This window comes from Thunnus thynnus, chromosome 19, assembly GCF_963924715.1.
Source record: "Thunnus thynnus chromosome 19, fThuThy2.1, whole genome shotgun sequence".
In the NCBI taxonomy this organism is placed as follows: domain Eukaryota; kingdom Metazoa; phylum Chordata; class Actinopteri; order Scombriformes; family Scombridae; genus Thunnus; species Thunnus thynnus.
Window position 1 is genome coordinate 29350270 of NC_089535.1, and position 19503 is coordinate 29369772.

The window sequence follows — 19503 nt, forward strand, 5'->3', positions numbered from 1 at the left end:
CTACCTTATGACTGCCTCGTGAACTGCTCTTACCACAGGCTCTGTGGAGGCATACATCTCTCAATTCACTTACCATATCACTAACGGCTGCAGACAATCATTAGTTTTTTTTAATTAATTAAATAATCAAGATCAATTAATGCATTGTAAGTTTTGCTTTTTATATATTATAAAATCATCCCAATAATATGTGATGTATTCAATTTAAGAATACATGAAATAGAAAAGCAGAAAATCCTCACACTAAGAAGGTGTATTTAGTTAGTTTGAGTAGTTTATTTTTATTGAAACTAGCTAACTGTATATAAAGTAGTGTAAACTAGCTCCACCTCCAGCAGCTACAACAGTAACATGCTGCTCTAACACTGATGCTTCACTATTAATAATCTAATGATGTCATATATAATAATATATCAGTCAGAGGGACCAAACCACTACTTTTACTGCAATACTTTAACTACATCAAGCTCATAATACTTATGTACTTTTACTGCAATACTTTAACTACATCAAGCTCATAATACTTATGTACTTTTACTGCAATACTTTAACTACATCAAGCTCATAATACTTATGTACTTTTACTGCAATACTTTAACTACATCAAGCTCATAATGCTTATGTACTTTTACTGCAATACTTTAACTACATTTTGCTGCTATTACTTAGGATTTTTCATACAGGATTTTTATTTATAATGGAGTATTTTAACATTGTGGTATTGGTATTTTTACTTAAGTAAAGGATCTGAATACTTCTTCCACCACTAGTCAGTGACAGCAGATCAGCTGAACATGCAAACATATGAAATTTGTCCGTAGACATGGAATTCAACATAGTTTCCAATAATAAATAATAATTAATATATTAATAATAAATAATTAGTACCAAATTACATAGTGTGACAGACTGGTTGTCATTTGTCCTATTGATTGGTTTTCAATCATCAAGAAGGAGGGTCAGATCTGGAGGATGCTAGATAGTTGGCGTGCTGCAGACAATAGTGTGTTGAGACAGTGATGGACAGTGAATAATAACTCTCATCTCTGAAGTATTTTGATTTAGTTTCTGTCTGTGTCCTTTGTTAACCTAAACCAACTGAAACCAACACTGAGCTCAGTGCACAGTTGGCGACCCAAGAAGAGTGCCAGAGCAGGCTAAACTAACCACATGGCAAGTGCAAGCGATGCTGCAAATGCTACTCATGATGGCTTGAACTTGATCAGCCTAAACGGTCTGTGTGTAAGGTTGTCCTTCTCCTCTGTTCACTCTCTTGTCTTCTTCTGAGTCTTTCTGCATCGTCAGTCTTCAGGACAATAACAACACAGGAAGGCTCAGAGTGCGTATGCAGCTGTTTCCTCAGATTAGTCAGTGAAAGGCAATATAGCTGGGAAATCTGCCTCCACCTTTATTCTTTTACAGCTCACTAATGGATTTCCAAGCTTTTTTTTAAATTTGGAAATCAGCCAACAGCTTCATTTCACCTTTTTAATACCTTTGTCATGAAGAATATCAACTCACTTTGCATGATTATTATGGAGGACCACAAGTGTCACGGAAATAGTAATAAAGCTACTAATTGTTCATTAACTAGCATTTCATTAACTAATAAAAAGAAGAAGTAATACATTGGTGTACAAATCAATTAATTATGATATTATTATTACAATATCAAAAAAATGAATCACTTTTTAATTTAGTTTATTTATTTATGGATTAATTAATTGATTAATCCTTTAAAGCAATGACCACAGCAGTGTGACTGACCTCTCCCAGTGGCTGCAGACGTTGGGGTCCTCCAGGTTGAGGGAGGAAGTGATGCAAGGCAGGAAACAGAAGGCCACAGCCAATAAGACTGTCCTGCGGCAGCGCAGTGACATGGCCATCTCAGTCAGAGCTGCACCTTCAGACAGGGTAGGATGAGGAGAGGACAAGTTAACTTTTTCTGAAGGTTTCAGTTTCACAAAAAGATATTCAAAAAAGACAAATGTTTGTTTCAAAAGGGAGACAGACTCAAGTCAAAGTCTTAAACTTTATGTTTCGAGTCCTTAACTATTTATGCACAAGCCATTATTGAGTTGATCAGCTTTAATTATTGACATGATATGAATTAAACTTTCACTACCAACACTGATGTACAACAGCTAGCTGACACTGATCACTCTGTTGGTCCATTTGCAATAGTACAGTGATGTTGAGTGATGACTGTACAAACAGCAGCTTTCAGAGAGCACATTGACCAGACAAAAGCAACCTCTCGCTTGACCTTTTGTCAGGTCACTTACAACATTAAAGGATAGCTTCACAATTTTTCAAACGTGTCTTAAAACAGCAGTCAGGTGCCCATTTGAACACTGAACAGTGTCGGTCTGTCAGTGGGTCACTGCACCATTTTGAGCCAAACAGAAAGATCTCAACAACTACATTTTAGATTGTAGGATAATTCCTTCTGACTTTGGTGATCCTCTAGCTTTTCCTCTAATGCCACCATAAGGTTTCATGTATAGGCTACTAGTATCTCAACAACAGCAGGATGGATTGCCATGAAATTTAGTATAAACATTCAAATTCCCCTCAAGATGAGCTGTAATGACTTCAGTGATCCCTTAACTTTTTTAGCACCATCATTAGGTCAAATTTCTAAATGTTTCCAAGTTGGTTTCTGAGCATACCTGCAAAGCTAATGATATTTCAGCAGGGTCACTGTACTTCGTGTTTAGAAAAGTACAAATGTTAGCATGCTAACATGCTTATTTAAGATGGGGAACATGGTAAACATGAATCTTGGGGCTTGGACATGTTATCAAGTTATTAGAGCACCAAAGGTTGAAGTGCAAGTGATATCCCAATTCATTATTCAGTATTAAAGTCAAAACTGAGTTGCAAGTCTTTTTGATTCTGTCAAGTCAAGCCTGAAGTCATCAGATTCTGACCAAGTCATGTGAGTGGAGTCCAGTCTAGTGTGTATGTGTGTGAGGATATTTGTCGAATATTATGTACCATTCATACTGTGTATGTCAAATTTAGCTTATCTGCAGTCTGAATATGACTTACAGGCTAAAGTGTCATCTTTTCAATTCGATTCAGTTCAATTTTATTTATATAGTGCCAAATCACAACAGAAGTTATCTCAGGGTACTTTTCACATAGAGCAGACCGTACTTTTTATTTTAGAAAGACCCAACATTCCCCCATGGAGGCATCTTTTCTATATTTGGTACTTTTATGTTTCCTCATTGAAGTCTTTTCTTTGATTTTGTTTGCACAAACTGGTTAGCATGAGGACCTTCAGCTTTGCAATTTGCTGCATTCTTTCACCACTAAACACATTAGTCACACACAGAGACCTTCAATGGGAACCTTGAATTTCCAAAATGGTGCCTTTAGTCTAGCTACATAAATGTTTGATTTAAACAATTCTGGGTCATATAATCAACAATATTCAACACAGTTCTATCTTTACTGACTGGTGAGGAACCACAAACATGGAAGATACTCTGGTTTCTTTTATGCAGTGGTGGTATTTTGTTTACCACAATGACAGAACTCCAGAAACAGATTGGTGGTTCCACAATGCTCTGGTGTTATTTAGGTATTTCAAAGCTTCTTATAATGATAAGGAAGACCTGCAAGGCAAAGACAGTTTCTGTCCATGAACCAAAGCGGAATCAGAAGCAGAAAGAAATCAAAATCATAACACCAACACTGAATTCACACAAATATAATGAAAATATCTAATGGAAAAATAAAATAGGTGTTTCATTGGTGGCACCATTTCATCAAATGCCTGAGCATCATTTCATATACATTTCCAAAAATTCAGCCTCACTGATCAGGTATCTTAAGAAAGTCAAATAAAGTTCTGTGAGTTTAAACAAAGCTTGTCTTTACATCCCATAGGACTTAAGTATTTTAAGCTAAGAATTGCTATTGTAAGATGATTAATCATTGTCTATTTCTAGGCAGCATATAAAGTGTGCTGGTGTGTCTATGGGTTTCACTAACAACCCAGAGATATCTCATTTATAATCAATATGTAGGGGTGATTCATTCCTCTGATATACCCCAACAAACAACTGCTGTGTATGTATTTCCCCAACTATAAAATTGGACATAGGACAGACTACTCTCAAAAGCTGGATAATTAAAACATGGCATTCATGGAAAGGAACTTCTCCAAAAAATATTGAACCATTCCTTCAACTGGCCCCTCTAAAAGCAAAAGTGCCCAGGCCAGCCCAAGTCTGCCTGACTGCCTGACTTGCCTTAAACCACTATGGTTTAAGGCAAGTCAGATTTCTTATCATCTCACCATCCTCATGAACCTGTAATCACTGACGGAGTTGCAGTAATTGTGACTACCTGTGATTGACTGAAATGTCAGAGCTGAAGTGTATACAGGGAGCAGGAAGGCACAGAAAACCCAATCCTTTTGTGTGAGTGTCTTTTGTGTGTGTTTCTCTCAGCCATTCAGTAAGCATATTTCTCTGTCTGCCCAGTGAACAGCCTAACAAAGTATCCTGACCATCAGTAGTCCTGTCACATCACCTGTGTGGACTTCATCTTGGAGAGAGGAACATCAAATAAACCCAGGCAGAAAAACAGTCAACTAAACAAAAACAGAAAAAGAACTTCAGTGATGATTAGCTACACATCAGTGTGCTCTCAAGGAATTTTATCATCAGGTTTTTAAAAAGGTATTTGTGATCAGTTTGGCATTAGCAAATGAAACAGCTTTGTTTTCAGTAGTGACACTTCCTTCACTCCAGGCAGCCACTGGTTCAAATTAATTTCACTGTATCAGTGTCAAAGTTATGTTTGTAACATGGTAATATGTTGTAAGATTGATCAGACAAATCAGCAGTGCATTACCATACAACAGAAAACTGCAGAAATTATTTTTGACTGTGATGGATTAACTCAAAAAAGTTTAAAGTCTTTGCAAATTGATTTTCATCCTGAAACTAACGGAAACCTGGAAGACATAAAATATCTTCAATCAAATCAAAAACACTATTACATGCTTTGCGAAATGTCAACAGTAATATATTTTCAAAAAAAAAACTTCTGTCTAGGGCTCTTTTCTCATTGCATTTGTACTTGGTAAGCTACTTGAGAGTTTGTAACATGGCGCTTTCAGAGTCACTGTCCAATAACGCTTCATTGTCTTGCCTCTCTTGTAAGTCATTTTGGATAGAGGCATCTGCCAAATGACAAAACAGAAATGTAAATGTAAATATAAAGTATATGTGATTTAAGTTCAACAGACTCCTAAACAAGCAGCCATTTTATTGTAGCAGGAAAAGAAGAGGTGTTATTAATAACAGCTGTATCTTATTTAAGTGAACAAGTTCCAGAGCCCTGCTATTGTACATGCTGGCTCACTGTTTTTGAAAGAACTCATTCTTCCTCTTGCAGGTAAAAAGTTGAATTCATAAGCAATAAAAATCCCCCTTGTTCAAGTCAACACACTCAAAGATTTTGCAGCTACAGCATTACTTGGTGTGGTATGACCAGTAACTTGTGGTGGCTAATGTCAGATAGATGCTGCTACGTAACTGACATTACTGAGTCAGTTCACTGATCACTCCCTCCACCTGTGATGCTGTTACACTACATTTTAGCACTTCTTTATCCTGTGAGAAACACTTGTGGCCACAGTGGCCTGTATAGAGAAAGTGACAGTCTTGGAACAGAGCCATCATTAATGTTATTAGTTCCACCTGTGCTCATCCTGCTACGGCAAGTCAAAATGGCAGCTGGGATAAAGGTCTATCATATAAGGCATTTTGAAATGGTATACACTGATGTGGAATGTGTTACAAAAATACAGTACACAATATATACCACACTTATAGTATTTATGACTGTTTATGCAACAAACTGAAAAGCCCCCCCCCCCCCCCCCCCCCCCCCCCCCCCTCCAAGCAAGTAGAAGAACCTGCGGTGGCAACAAAACTTGCGAAAAACACGAAAGGCCCTCTCTAGAGCCAGTGTTTGGTTTGTTTGTTCTGGGCTACTGTAGAAACATGGCAATGCAACATGATGGGCCTGTTAGTTGCTGGTTTGGTCATTGCTATTTAAAATCCCTGTAAACAACACACTGTCTGTCCATGACTTGTGGCTACAGCAGTTTGCTTACTTTGTCTCTGTTCTGTATGGGTAGCCTGCTAGCTACACACCGACATATCCCTCCAGTGGCTATCAATCAAACACAGACACGCCCCTCCAGCTGCTGTCAATCAAAAACAGACACCAACATGCCCCCTTAAAGCTGTGGAAGAGTACCTCTTGAAGTTGCATGTAAGTTTGTTGCCAGTGTTGCATCAAAGTCTGTTTCCCCATCATTCTGTTTCTCCCCAATCTTAACCTGAACCCAGCCTTGGTCCTCACCCTAACATGTTGGTCTCTGCAATTCTTAAAGAGTAATTTAACACTAAATCCACTTTTTTGAATTTGTAAATTATATGTAGTCACTTTATTACACTATGAATTGACTCTGGTCCCAGTGTAGTCGTAGCAACTGTAATTATTTTCCTTCCAGAGAAAATCAAGCTGTCCTGTAGACTATAAAAAAAATCAACGAAAAATTAATGGCGTTCTAGAGTATGGAGTTGTAAAGTGAAAACACATAGAGATTAAGATCATGAAACCAAGAGACAACTAGTAGTAGTCTGGGTTTAAATACATTTTTTGTATTTGTGAAGGGGGTGCGGTCAAGCTAAAACAGGTTTTTAGATTGCTTTTTAACCTCAACCCAAACTTAGCCTAACCCCAACCAGTTATCTCTACACGCCTAACCATAACCTAACATTAACTTAAATTAAACACTAACCCCAACCATGGAGGACAGCACTGTTTGAACACCAGACTGGGACAAAACACCAGCATTGAACCTACTAGGATAAAGATAACGACTTGATTTGGCTAAGTCAGGCTGCTGAAGCGGGTGTGCAGAGTTTGTTTTCACATTCATTTGCTAAAGGAGGAACGTTTCTCTGTGCTCAGTTTAAAGATCCCCTCAACACAAGTTTTAAGGCATTAAGGCAGAGTATTTTTATATAATTTGTGTCTGATATGCACCGTAAGGATTTCATAACATAGCTAGTTTTGAAGCCCAACATGTATTCAACTTACACAAGTGTGATGTCAATGTTGGAAAGCCTCCAGTGCACATACACTGAGAATGGACTTTACAGTGATAAGAGACATCACTGTAAAGCAGTTCAACATTTGAAATGAAAAATTTTTGCATATTCATAGATTCTGCCTTTTTTAAATGTTATTTGAAGAATTTTAACTTAGTAATTGAACACCTTTGTGAAAACTAGGATCAGACACAAATGATAAGTATTATATAGCATTTGTTATTTATAACATTATCATTATATCGATTTATGACTGACAGGGATCTTAAATATCAATAATTGGGTTAAACAAATTCTGGTATGCTCTTGAGTGGTGTGAGTTTTTACGAGAAAAGAATCAAACCCCATGTATGCTGTAAAAAATTATGTGAGAAAGACATGTGCACTAAAAAAGGTTCTAAAATCTAATCCAAAGATAAAAGTATCACTTAAACCTCTGGGGGATCTTTAGGATATGTCAGTGTCTACAGTGAGTGTGTCTGGTGTTCTTCCTTAATAGTACAGAAACAGCTGGCAACTACAGCACACGATATGGCCACTTTATCACTCCAGCTGCTTGATGAATCTCTCTGTGCTAGCGAGCAAGCTAAACTTATAGAGGCCAATAAGGTTAGCCCCGTGTCTTCTGGCTAGCCTTCTTTCGAAAATGTTAGTTGATGGTGGAAGCCTGTAAGATGTATCCAGTGGCTGTATGGCTGCTGACAGTGTGTCTGTGCAGGCTGTTTATGGGCCAGCAGGGCCAGTCCTCTCTGGTTTCACTGAGCTAAGAGAGGGAACAGCTGCAGCCACCAACGCAGAAACCCTCCCCACCCCAAGACAACTGCACTGCTGCACAAACAAGGGCCATGCTGTGTGTGTGAAAGGGCTCCAGACACACAACCCCTAATGGAGCGGATTAGACTGGGCTGCACAACTTTGATACACTGTTCCAGGCAGCACAGTATTCACGCCTTTCTGTCCGCTCAAAGGCCTGCCAGGAACCAAGACCTGCTGTCTGATGTCCATCCAGAACCAGACAAAGGCTGCACTCAGGCCATGGAGCAATATTTATTTGCCAACACATGTAGTTTGTGGGTCCTGTTTTCTCAAAAGCATCTAAAATGTAGCTAAAATGATGTACAGTTTTTTGTGATCATTTTTCTACTTTGGCATTCTATAGCCAATTTTCCACCGTCAGTAAATGCTTGAGTATTTGGTAAGAATTTTTTATAGTTAACAAGTGATTTGAGTGAGTTGTTTGTCTCCACAAAGGGCTGATATAGTGATCAGGTGTTTTTTTTTTTATAAACAATGCATACAGGAAAATATTTTCAATGACACTAGCTGCTGGGCATATGCGCATGTGCATGTGATTGTGTTTGTGTTTTGAGTGTATAAAAATATATATATATATATATATATATATATATATATATATATATATACATGAAAAAAAAGTGTCTCCTAGAAATTACATCCGTATACAACTAAATTGCTTTCCCAATTATGTTGCGTTGACGAGGTAATCGCAGCCTGGATTATGTTCACGGGTAATGTTTCGAATGAAGAAAGCGCTACATTAATATGTAACAGCTCCAGAAACAGCCCAGAAAACAAAAATGAAGCAATAAATCCTTGAAAATTCAAAGTTGCTGTTTGATTGACCTACATCAGTGCCCATCTTGATACAAAGTGGTACAGTACACCAATTAGTTAGTTAGTTTGCATGCACAACATCACCTTGCTAATGTTATGCAAGAACTTTGCATAACTTCAAGTACAACTGAGCCATAGGTCCTGAAGTTTCACTAAAAAGCAATACATATTAATGTCCGATAAAACATCTAGGCAAAGCCTAAACATTATTTATTAAAACTAAGAGCATAACTCATGCTGTAAACATGGCAAATAACTGGAACTGATTATTCTGTTTTTCGCTTTTTATTCTGGGAATTATTTGCTAAAAAAATCTAATTTCAGCATACTAGTTTAACAGTTTTTTTTCTTACTTTGAGGTTGTGGTGAATAATCAGCATGCCATTTGCATATTGTCCCTATTTTTATCCTCAATTTCTAGAAATATAGAACTGCTATGGGAACAGAGATATCTGTTGGAATCTGACAGCTTCCAGTATGAAATCTACAGATTTGGAGTTTCTTCAAGAAAGAAGTGGGCACGAGCAGCACTCTTACTTTCCCATCGAGGCTCATTGGTCGTGCCTGACAAAACAACAGCTGTGGCTGATGAAGTAGGCTTACAGCTGACTCTAATGGAGGTTGAGCAAGCCTGACAAAGTACAGCTTAGATTGATTATAGTATAGTAAACTCCACATATGCGTAGTGTTGAGTCTGACAAGCTGAGCCCATGATGTGCTGCGATGATCATTATTCTGAGGGTGTAAAAGAAACATTGGAATAGTGATATTGAATGAAAAACAATTTCCCTGCAAGACAGTGATTTTTGCAACTTCTAAGCCCCCAAGGACTGACACCCACAAATAAATTCTCAACATGTGGGAAACACTCCTAATGTATTGGTGAGCACACATTCTGTCATGACAGTCAGAACTGGGAAGATGAAAGCAACAATCTAAATATCTTTGAATTGTTTACTCAAAAACATTTGTCACTTCTTATTGGCTGACTGAAACCTGTGAGAAAACACAGCTCTCTCTGTGTGTGTGTGTGTGTGTGTGTTGTGTGTGTGTGTTGTCTAGTTTTGTTGGCCATGCTGTGTTTTGGCTTTCATCTTCCAGTCAGCTGTGTTTCTCCTGCAGTGTAAGCTGACTTTCCCTCACTCATTTTCACTGGGGAAACACTGCACCATAGAGTGTCCTCCTACAGCATGTTTCCTTGCACACCAACACTACACTCGCTACATGTCATCAGCGTCAGGGCAACAGTTCACCTCCAACAGTTAAGATGCAAATGACCATTTCATTAAGAACCTCATTTACATGGTCTGTACATCTATGCAAATGGTATCTCATGAGAGTTTGATTTCATTGCTATTTCATGATTATATTAATTGAGATAATCACTTAAAGATCTTTGTCTGTTTCAGTTATCCAAGTGTTGTGAATTCCCTCTGTGATGTTAAGGAACACTGCCCTTAGAGGACTTAGACACAACTTACCTCTTACATAACCCTCCTGATTGACTCCACGTGTGCTCAGGTGTACCCAGGTGTACTCAGGTGAAGACTGGTCATTCTGCCAGTTCAAAGCAGACAGACATGGCATTCATTCTTAACCCTTACCCACAACTAAGGGAGAAATACAAATATCATGTTCTTTTGGGGCACCTCAAACTCAGATTGCTCAATCCTGTCGTCACGCCCCAGCTCCCTACACAGCTACAATGCAGCCCTTCATCTACAGTATGGTCAGCCTCATCAACTAGCTCAGAGTGCGATAGATCCAATACTTACATCACCTGATGTAAAGACTGGAGACTCCCAAGGGTTCCAGAGCTTTTTCTTGAGGGTCCACTTGTTAGTGAGCATGCTGATGTCATTAGAGTGCCCGACAGGCTATGAATTAAACTGCTGCTCTCACGTTGACTGACCACTCAGCAAATTGCCTAAATATTTGAGAGATAGCTTCATCAAGTTCTTACCGCTTCAGGGAATACTTACTTCAGCCACTTTTAACCCATATAACTTGAAGGACTTGGCTGGATGGCTACAGTCAAAGGTTCAGCAGCAGAGACTCTCAATTCAACTTGCCCAACGCTATCAAGAAGAGCAGCAGACTAACATGTGAATTCTCCCACAAGCACACATAAGAAGTCTAATGTTCACTGCCTCTTTTGCCGCAGCTATGAACATTATCTTACGAAGTGCTCAAATCTTAGAGAGCCACCCAGAGAGACAATACAGGAGTGGATAAAAGGGGAGAACCGGTGTTGGAAATGTGGCGGTACCTCACACTCAGCATCTGACTGTAAGCTAACGAAACCCTGCCCCGAATATGGAGAGTTGTATTCTGTAGCCAGGAAGAAAATCTTCCGGTGACACTGCACTGTCTCACAGCAGAGTCTACTTCTCACATGCCAGCTTCTCACATCAGGTGCTACTAAAGGTAAGTCCAATACTGCTGTGGAATGGGAACTTGTCTCTCCCAAACATATGCCATACTGGATAATGGTGCATTCTGAACCATGATTTACCTTCAGCATCTGAACAACTCAAACTTTCAGGGAAAAGGGACATACTTGCCCTCCGTACAATTTGTCCTGACCTCACACACCTTGAAGGGAGAACAGTCGTTTTGAAATCTCTCCTATTTAAAGGCCCAATACCAGATACACCATACACAAGGCTTTCACAGCCAAGGAAATCAACCTCATCGACCAGACATACCAAATTCAATCCTTTCAGTGTTCGTATGTACACTTGAGAGGTCTTCCCCTTCAACCTTTCAGTAAAGTTCCACTGGTTGTGCTGATCGGCTCAGACAATGTTCATCTCATCTTGCCTGGCTGCACATACACAATTCCAGAGACTGTCAACAGTTCTGCCGAATCCTGGTACTAACCCCATCATTTAGTCCATAACAATAACAAGGCCCATCTGGTGTTTAACTGTTTGTTTAAATACCAGGGTATATCTCTAAATGACCACTACACTATACTCCCAGGTTCCACTCTGAGCCCATCTTTTATTGATCTTCTGCTATGTTTCCGTCAGCACCCATTAGCGGTCAGTGGTGACATAAAGAGAATGTTTCACCAGGTCCAGTTGCTACCTGAGGACACACCTCTACTCAGGTGGAACATGAACAGAGATGTCACACCAGATGTAAATTAATAGCAGGTATTACCATTTGGTACAACTTTCAGCCCCTGCTGTGCCATCTTTGCAGTTCAGAAACATGTCAGAGACTCAGATTCAGACAACAATCCTGCTGATGATATAACGAGTCAAAACTCTGATTGAAGTGGAGCAATGGTCCACATTTTCTCCAACATTCCCCTGTAAGACCCAATTTCTCAGCCCAGCAAGACCTTACTGAGTTCCGAAACCTCACTTACTGTGGTCTGACTGTCAAACATCACACTGACCTGACCCAGCTCAGCACATTTCATGGAAGGATCTTGTAGAGGTAACATACAAAACCCTTAAATGGTGCCTAATCAATACCCACTTACAGTGATGCTGAGGTCAGTCTCTTGATACAATGTTTCCCCACTGAGCTCATGGCTTTACAAGCAGTCTGTTCCTCCCAACAGTAGACTCAAATCTCTCACCCCTGAATTTTAGAAACTAACTGGACTCATAAGAGTGGATGTAAGGCTCAGAAACCTCCCGGCAGCTCATGGAGACTCTGTCCCACCCATTGTATTGGATCCTTACCATCCAGTCACCGAATTGCTTGTTAAAGATTTTGATGAGCGCCACTTCAATCCTGAGAATCACAAGCTCTTAAGAAACCAGCAAGGTGAAAAACATTAGTGAGCTGCTGCCTGATATTTATACAGACGGTGACAAATTAAAGGAAAAACCAACATAAAGTGTCTTAGTAAGGTGTTGGGCCATGACATGCTCCCAGAACAGCTTCAATGTGCCTTGGCATTGTTTCTACAAGTCTCTGAACTCTACTGGAGGGATGAACACCATTCTTCCAAAATATACCAAATACTCCCTCATTTGGTGCTTTGATGGTGGTGGTGGAGAGTGCTGTCTAACATGTCGGTCCAAAATTTCCCATAGGTGTTCAGTTGGGTTGAGATCTGGTGACTGCAAAGGCCATAGCATATGATTCACATCATTTTCATACTCATCAAACCATTCAGTGACCCTCATGCCCTATGGATGGTGGCATTTTTATCCTGGAAGAGACCACTCCCATCAGGATAGAAATGTTTCATCATAGGATAAAGGTGATCACTGAGAACAATTTTGTATTGATTTGCAGTGACGCTTCCCTCTAAGGGGACAAGTGGACCCAAACAATGCCAGCAAAATGCCCCATAACAGAGCCACCAGATCCCCTCACTGTAGGGGGCAAGCATTCAGACCTGTACCGGTTTTTCCCTTAATTTGTCACCCATCTGTAAGTGATATTGATGACTGATATTATAAATTTATAGTTACAGGCACATCCAGTACCTACATTGTCCCATGATGTTTAATACACTGCTGAGTGTTTTTGGTGCATCACACCAAGTTCAGTCACCGTCAGTCCACGGCTGCATGTCAGGATAATAACCAATCTCCTCTGTCCTTGTTGTGGAGATGGGGCACTCTGTTTCTCCAGGTCATCCTGAACAGCTCTCTGCTCTCCTCTCATTCCTCTTCCCTTTCTGCCTTCCTGCTCCAGCATATGTCATTTTGCCTGCACAGGGTGCGTTACACAACCAGCCTGACATGCATCTCTAGCCCAGCCATGTAAACTGCTGGCCAGTTGGTTTGTTTACAACGCACAAAGCTGACTGTAAACAGACAAGAGGCTGTGTGTCACAAACTGCAATAAAAACCCCATTTAAGATGCATATTCCATATTATATGCACTGTATACATCCAAAGAATGCTCCTAAAACCTGAATAATACCAGCATATACCACATGTCTTAATCGGAAAATGCTACATTCGGAATAAGGCCTAATCTGAAATATCCAAGCAGAATATGCTATTTACATGACCCGTATCACATTCAGAATATTGTCATATTCGGAATAATAGCGGAATATTAGTGTACATGTAAACATCAAAGTGAGTTTCCTTCTTGACAGTTTGAATTATGTTTGTGACCATACATTTGATTACATTTCTACCTTAATTATGGATAGGTTGATTTGTTGTATTATGCATTTGTTTCTTTGATTATACTGCAGAAAACTATGAGTTGAATGGAGGAAATAAATGGACAACTAAATTGCATTTCCCTGTCAATAACTCTTTCTTTTGAGGCTCTTAAGCAGCCAACTATTCCTACACCAGCACATGCATCAGAGGAAATCTACTTCAACAAGCACTGATCAAGCAAAGATGAAATTACTACTGTCCATAAGCAGGTTACACAGCTGAACTGCATCACCTGCTGGAAGGTATTCATTTGTTCTTGAGGATGTAATATTACATTAGAGTGAATTCACCTAACTCCTTTCAGCACTTGCATGTGCTTACAGTACACCTGAAACTTCAGTTGTTTTTTTAACTTCAAATTGCCATTTCAACTTCCTGAAGTGCTTGTTTTAAATTCCACATCAACTTCTTTCAAATCAGGTGTAACTTCAAACCAGCATATAAGGGCTTCAACTTCAACTATTACTACCATACAACATTGTAGAAGCTCCAAAGAAACAGCCATTTAAGACATTAATCAGTTTGAAATGCCTCATCTACAAATTTTCAGCAGCACATGCACATTTGTGACATTCTGAGAGACGCCATGGCTACTGATGGACAGACTGTTACAGAACTACATTAGCAGCATATATGGGACAAACAGTATGTGAAAATGTATTTCAGCAACAGGTCACTTATTAGGAGTGCTAGTTCATGTCAGTACATCTACTGTACTCACACCATCATGTTCTCAACACAATACTGACAACACCAAACATGTGTGAGTAAGCAAGTGTGTGTGCAATATGTTAACGTTGTTGCATCTGACAGGCACTGGCCTTTCAGTCTTACAACAATTGCAGTTGGTGGTCTGGAAAAGTTTGTGTGTGTGTATGTGTGTGTGTGTGAGATTTTGGCAGGTGCAACTTATTAAACCCATTAAAGTCTCCTGGGCACTATTTGTTCAGTCTTTCTCCAGTGAGTCCCTTACTGCTCTTAACAGGAACAGGTGGGCCATTTGGAAAAAAACTGTATATGCAATGAAATGAAAAGGAATCCAGCCACAGAACAGAAAGTACAGCTTTGCAATGCACAGTAAAATTCTTCAGTTTAAGACGGCAAAAGGATCCAAGAGGCATGTACCTATAAAATATCAGAAATTCAAAGTCAAAGTAAAAATCTAATAAGCCTCAGATAATCACATGCAGCAAAAAATATCCCATTTAGGTTTTATGCAGGAAAGATCTTAAAAAAAAAGAAATATGCTTACTGGTTGTCAAACCTCATGAATATTGATAGCATATCATGTACAGACAGGTCCAAGATGTGGTAAACTCTACTTCAAAGTAGAGGAAAACTGTGAGCCTAGTTCTCTCAATGGTGGAAAAAAAACGCCTTCCGGCACAATTACCTTCTCATCTGACACATGATAAGACAACAAATAGAGGTATTTCCTAACATGTTGGACATTCCTTTCAACAAACACTTTCAAACATGTTTCTTTGTACCCATAGACAACTTAAGTCCTGTGGTTCCCTTCAAAGCATCTGGTTTTGGGTTGGGTTTAAGGATGTAATCAGGCCGTTTTGTCACGTAAAGCTTCAGGTTCTGGTGTATTCTCATTGTCAATGCAATTTATTGAGACATTTCTCTCTGATTGTACCCATTGCCTGGTACCAACGCATTTGTAACACATTGGTACCACACAATAATAAAGATGTTTGTCATACTGCAAGTGTTGCTGGAGTTTTGACCTCTTCAGACAACTTTCATTCTCCATGCACACTGAAAGTAGGTGATGTTGTGCCAGAAATCCGTGCTCTGTTTTGACACCTCATTTTCTGTCAGTACAGGTCAAACTCATATGCTGTGCTAAATACAGTATCCTGAAAAGATGATAAACTATAGTTCAATTTCTATCCAAAAATATCAAACAAATGCAATTTTGCAGCCTAACTTCCCACAACTCTGCTGCATATCAAACACCAACTACAGAAGAATATCAGCATGTCTTCCATCCAGACACTGCGTTGCATGACCATAAAGTGAAAGCAGGACTGCTATAGCCCATTCTCTTTCCAGAGCACTGGTGGCAACATCTTCCCTCCTAAAATAGTTTGGCCTTGTGGCAAAGAGTAGCTTGGTCACTGTTTAATGGTGCTTTAGGCATTTCTGGGATTTTTGCTGGCCAATTGTCAGTGGATGGGAAAGGTAGTAGGATGTAGGTCATAGAAATGTAGGTTTGAGAAATACAAGGTTTTGTGTTGCTGAGGTGCAAATTATAGTTAGATTTACAGCTATAGTTATATAGGCTATTTCTGAGAAGTGATATTTTCTAATCTCAAAATATTCAACTTGATAATATACTGTATTATGATAATGCATCTTTTTTATAAACTGATAGTGAATTGAATGAAAAAATGTAGTGGGGTACAAGTATAATATTTTCTGTATAATGTAGAAGTATAAAGTAGAAAATATAACTGTTAAACTAATAAAACCATCATGAAAGATTACACATATTTACACGTAATTGAAAATCAAATCTCTAAGTTTATATGGGCAAACCTTTGTGTGGTGTGTGTGTGTGTGTGTGTGTGTGTGTGTGTGTGTGTGTGTATGTGTGCGCGTGCGTTGGGTGGGTGGGTGGGTGGGGGGGGGGACTGGTTATTATCCACACAACACAATGATCTTTAAAAAGATACACAAGGAATGACTATATACAGGTGAAACCGTTTTTGTGAACTGTAAACAGGATACGCAGGGAGTGTCGAGATGAATATTGACTATTCTGTACTATTTCTAAAATCCAATTCCAGTCAACCACAATGAGTCACAATGCAAATGTTTCTATTTCTGTCTAAAGAGGGAAAACAGAGAGCCTACATTTATTCTGCATAATAATAACAATATATAGCCTACTGAACATAAATATAGGAGAATAAGCTCTCCTCCTCCTTGCTATCTATTACTGCTCAGTGGAGCAATAATATCAAATCTGTAATCATTCGGTATGTCTTGCAGACAATCTTCGGATCCTCACTAAACAAAAGTAGCTAAATAATAAATCATTAAAAGTTCTGCCTTCAAATGTTAAATGCTAAAATGTTCATGTAACTACAACATATATTACATAATAATATGTAATATATGTTTCATGGTTTAATATATATTTTGAATATAAACCCCTCTAGTTACTACACATTCTAAGTAAATAAAGAAGCACAGGAATATACTTTACCACCTCTGCATACAAAAGTTGTAGAAGTACTTTTCTTATAATGGTAAAAAAAAAACGCATCAAACAAGACATTTACGTTCTGCAGCCCATACCTCAAAAACAACATCAAACAAACAAACAAACAAAAAACCTAATTGACATATGACGGATAATTGAGCGTATAAAATATCCGCAGTGTGATGAGTAAAACAATAAGAGCTCATTCAAGGTTCATCTCCTTTAAACAAGTTTACCTTATCTATGAGAGAACAGCGATCCTGCCCTTGTTCATGGATCCGTCCTTTGGTGCTGCTGGTGATATGTCCAGTAGTTGATAATGAAAAGTAACGGTGTTGTCCTCCTGAGATCCCACAAGACATTAAGATGAAGTAATTGAATGCGCTGTGTGTCGCAGTGTTCAGTCGGAAGATCAGAGTCGCTGTGAGCGTCTCACCCGCACTGACAAACTTTTCCCATTCTCAAAACACTGGCCGGACTGCTGCCGTGACGTAAGCAGTCTCTCCACCAATGACAGCCTGTCACCGTCTGGACATGGGCACAATATGCATCATTTATTTGTTTCACTGGGCTACATAGATTTTTAATTCATTCATGACTTCGAAAAAATGTAAATGTTTCTAGTTACAGTCGCTACATTTAGACTGAAATGACTGAATAGTCAATCCGAGTCATTGTAGAAATCCAAAATATCGATAATACATTACTGATATTTTATAGGAGTGTTGATAGGACAGCTGTAGGTCAAGCTGATATTACTTGTGTATCAGGAGATAAATGACAATTTCTCACTAGATTAAACAATTATTTTAATAAATGTGTTCCATGTTAGAGTAGCCTCAAAATCAGAGTTTATTTTAGTTTAATTTAATTTAGTTTTATTTAATAATATTTTCAGTTTTTATTGTTCTTCCACCAAGGCCAGATTGCCAACTGGGCAATGCTGGTAGCTGCCAGAGGTTCCCAGACCCCCAGGGGCTCCACTATTCTCAAGTTCAGTGCATGTCAATGTTTTTGGTAACTGCAAAATTGTTCAATAATCTGCACAACTAAAGAACAATTTAAACTAATGTGGCTCTTGCATTATTCCCTAACATTGTGGCCCTGCTTGCCAAGAGGCTATATGTCAACATAGTTTTAAGGCTCAAGCAGGAGGTTCATTCTGACAAAATAACTCAATAAATGAACTCAAGGTCCACTAGTTGCAGACAAAAGCTCCTGAGAAATCTAGTAAGTGCTCTTTGAGTAAGTTATTCTTTTCTTATCTAGTTTGGAGTTTGTGCTCATGGTGCATATTCCTAAATCAAACTGTGTTCCATCAAATTACCACAAAATAACTGACCCACAGAAAACCTAGAGTTTATTTTAAAAATACAAAAAAAGATAGATAGTTTGTCTAGAAATGTTGATAGCGTTTATGTAGGAGTGCTTACTGCAAACACATGTTTGAAATACAGCACAAAGACATTAACTGATACATTAATCCACATTGTTTTTAAATAACCTTTAACAACATTTGTGTGGGTATGGTAACCCCCTATTATGGCAATTTGTGTGTTTGTTTGAGATCTCGAATTGAGCTGAGAAAATATCCTGATTTTTAGTTTAGGGTATATCAGATAATAATTGCAGAAAAAAAACTTCTGTTATATTTTAAGATAACTCCCCCCATGAGAGGCCATGGTACTAAAAGCTCTCGGCAAAATTTGTCAAAAGACAACACTCTTGCTTTTGAAAGCAGCCCTGCTGACAGTGCAACATTAAAGTGTGTTGCCAGGGCTTCAGTTTAACGTCACTTTGACTTTGCTGCCACCAGCTGGTAAAACAGTTCTCATCAACTCATCGAAACCAAGCTTCTGACTGCTCAAAAAAGCCTAGTTAGACTTAAAAACCAAATTACCTCCCATTGTAAGAACATTTCTCACAGTGGAAAGGGGCCGATCTATTGGGCACCACAAAGGAATTAAGCATTCAACTTTATTGTGTTTTATTTCTGACCATGTTAACTGGATATCAGGTCTGGGTGTTTGTAGTCTTGTGTTTGTGTGTAGGGTTGGTCTCTGTCTAAAATTGAAAAGGGACTTTATGATATCTTTGGATATCAATTGTCAGATGCAGACTTCATCTTCAATTGAGCTGGCTTTATGGCAGAAACCACCACTGCAACATTATACATTCTTAAAAGTTCTTAAACCTTATTAGGACAATTATTATCATATACGTGTTTTGTTGTTGTTGTTGTTGTTGTTGTTGTTGTTTTGTTTTTGTTTTGTTTTTTTGTTTGTTTGTTTTGAGGATGGAGAACCATTTCAGAGAGGAAGCTTCTATTCTGTTAAAAAAAAATCTG

The 19503-nt window shown here is 38.7% G+C and overlaps 1 protein-coding gene across 1 annotated transcript in view; it reads right to left on the reverse strand.

The window, feature by feature from the left end:
* Positions 1 to 17629, reverse strand: part of megf10 (multiple EGF-like-domains 10) — a 68680-nt gene extending 51051 nt beyond the window's left edge. Inside the window, exons 1-2 of the mRNA XM_067574505.1 lie at positions 17393 to 17629; positions 1768 to 1903 (exon numbers count right to left, since the gene is read on the reverse strand). Of these exons, the coding sequence (XP_067430606.1) occupies positions 1768 to 1886 (119 nt within the window). The 5' untranslated portion in view covers positions 1887 to 1903; positions 17393 to 17629. The remainder of the gene's footprint in view (positions 1 to 1767; positions 1904 to 17392) is intronic.
* Positions 17630 to 19503: the final 1874 nt, after the last annotated feature.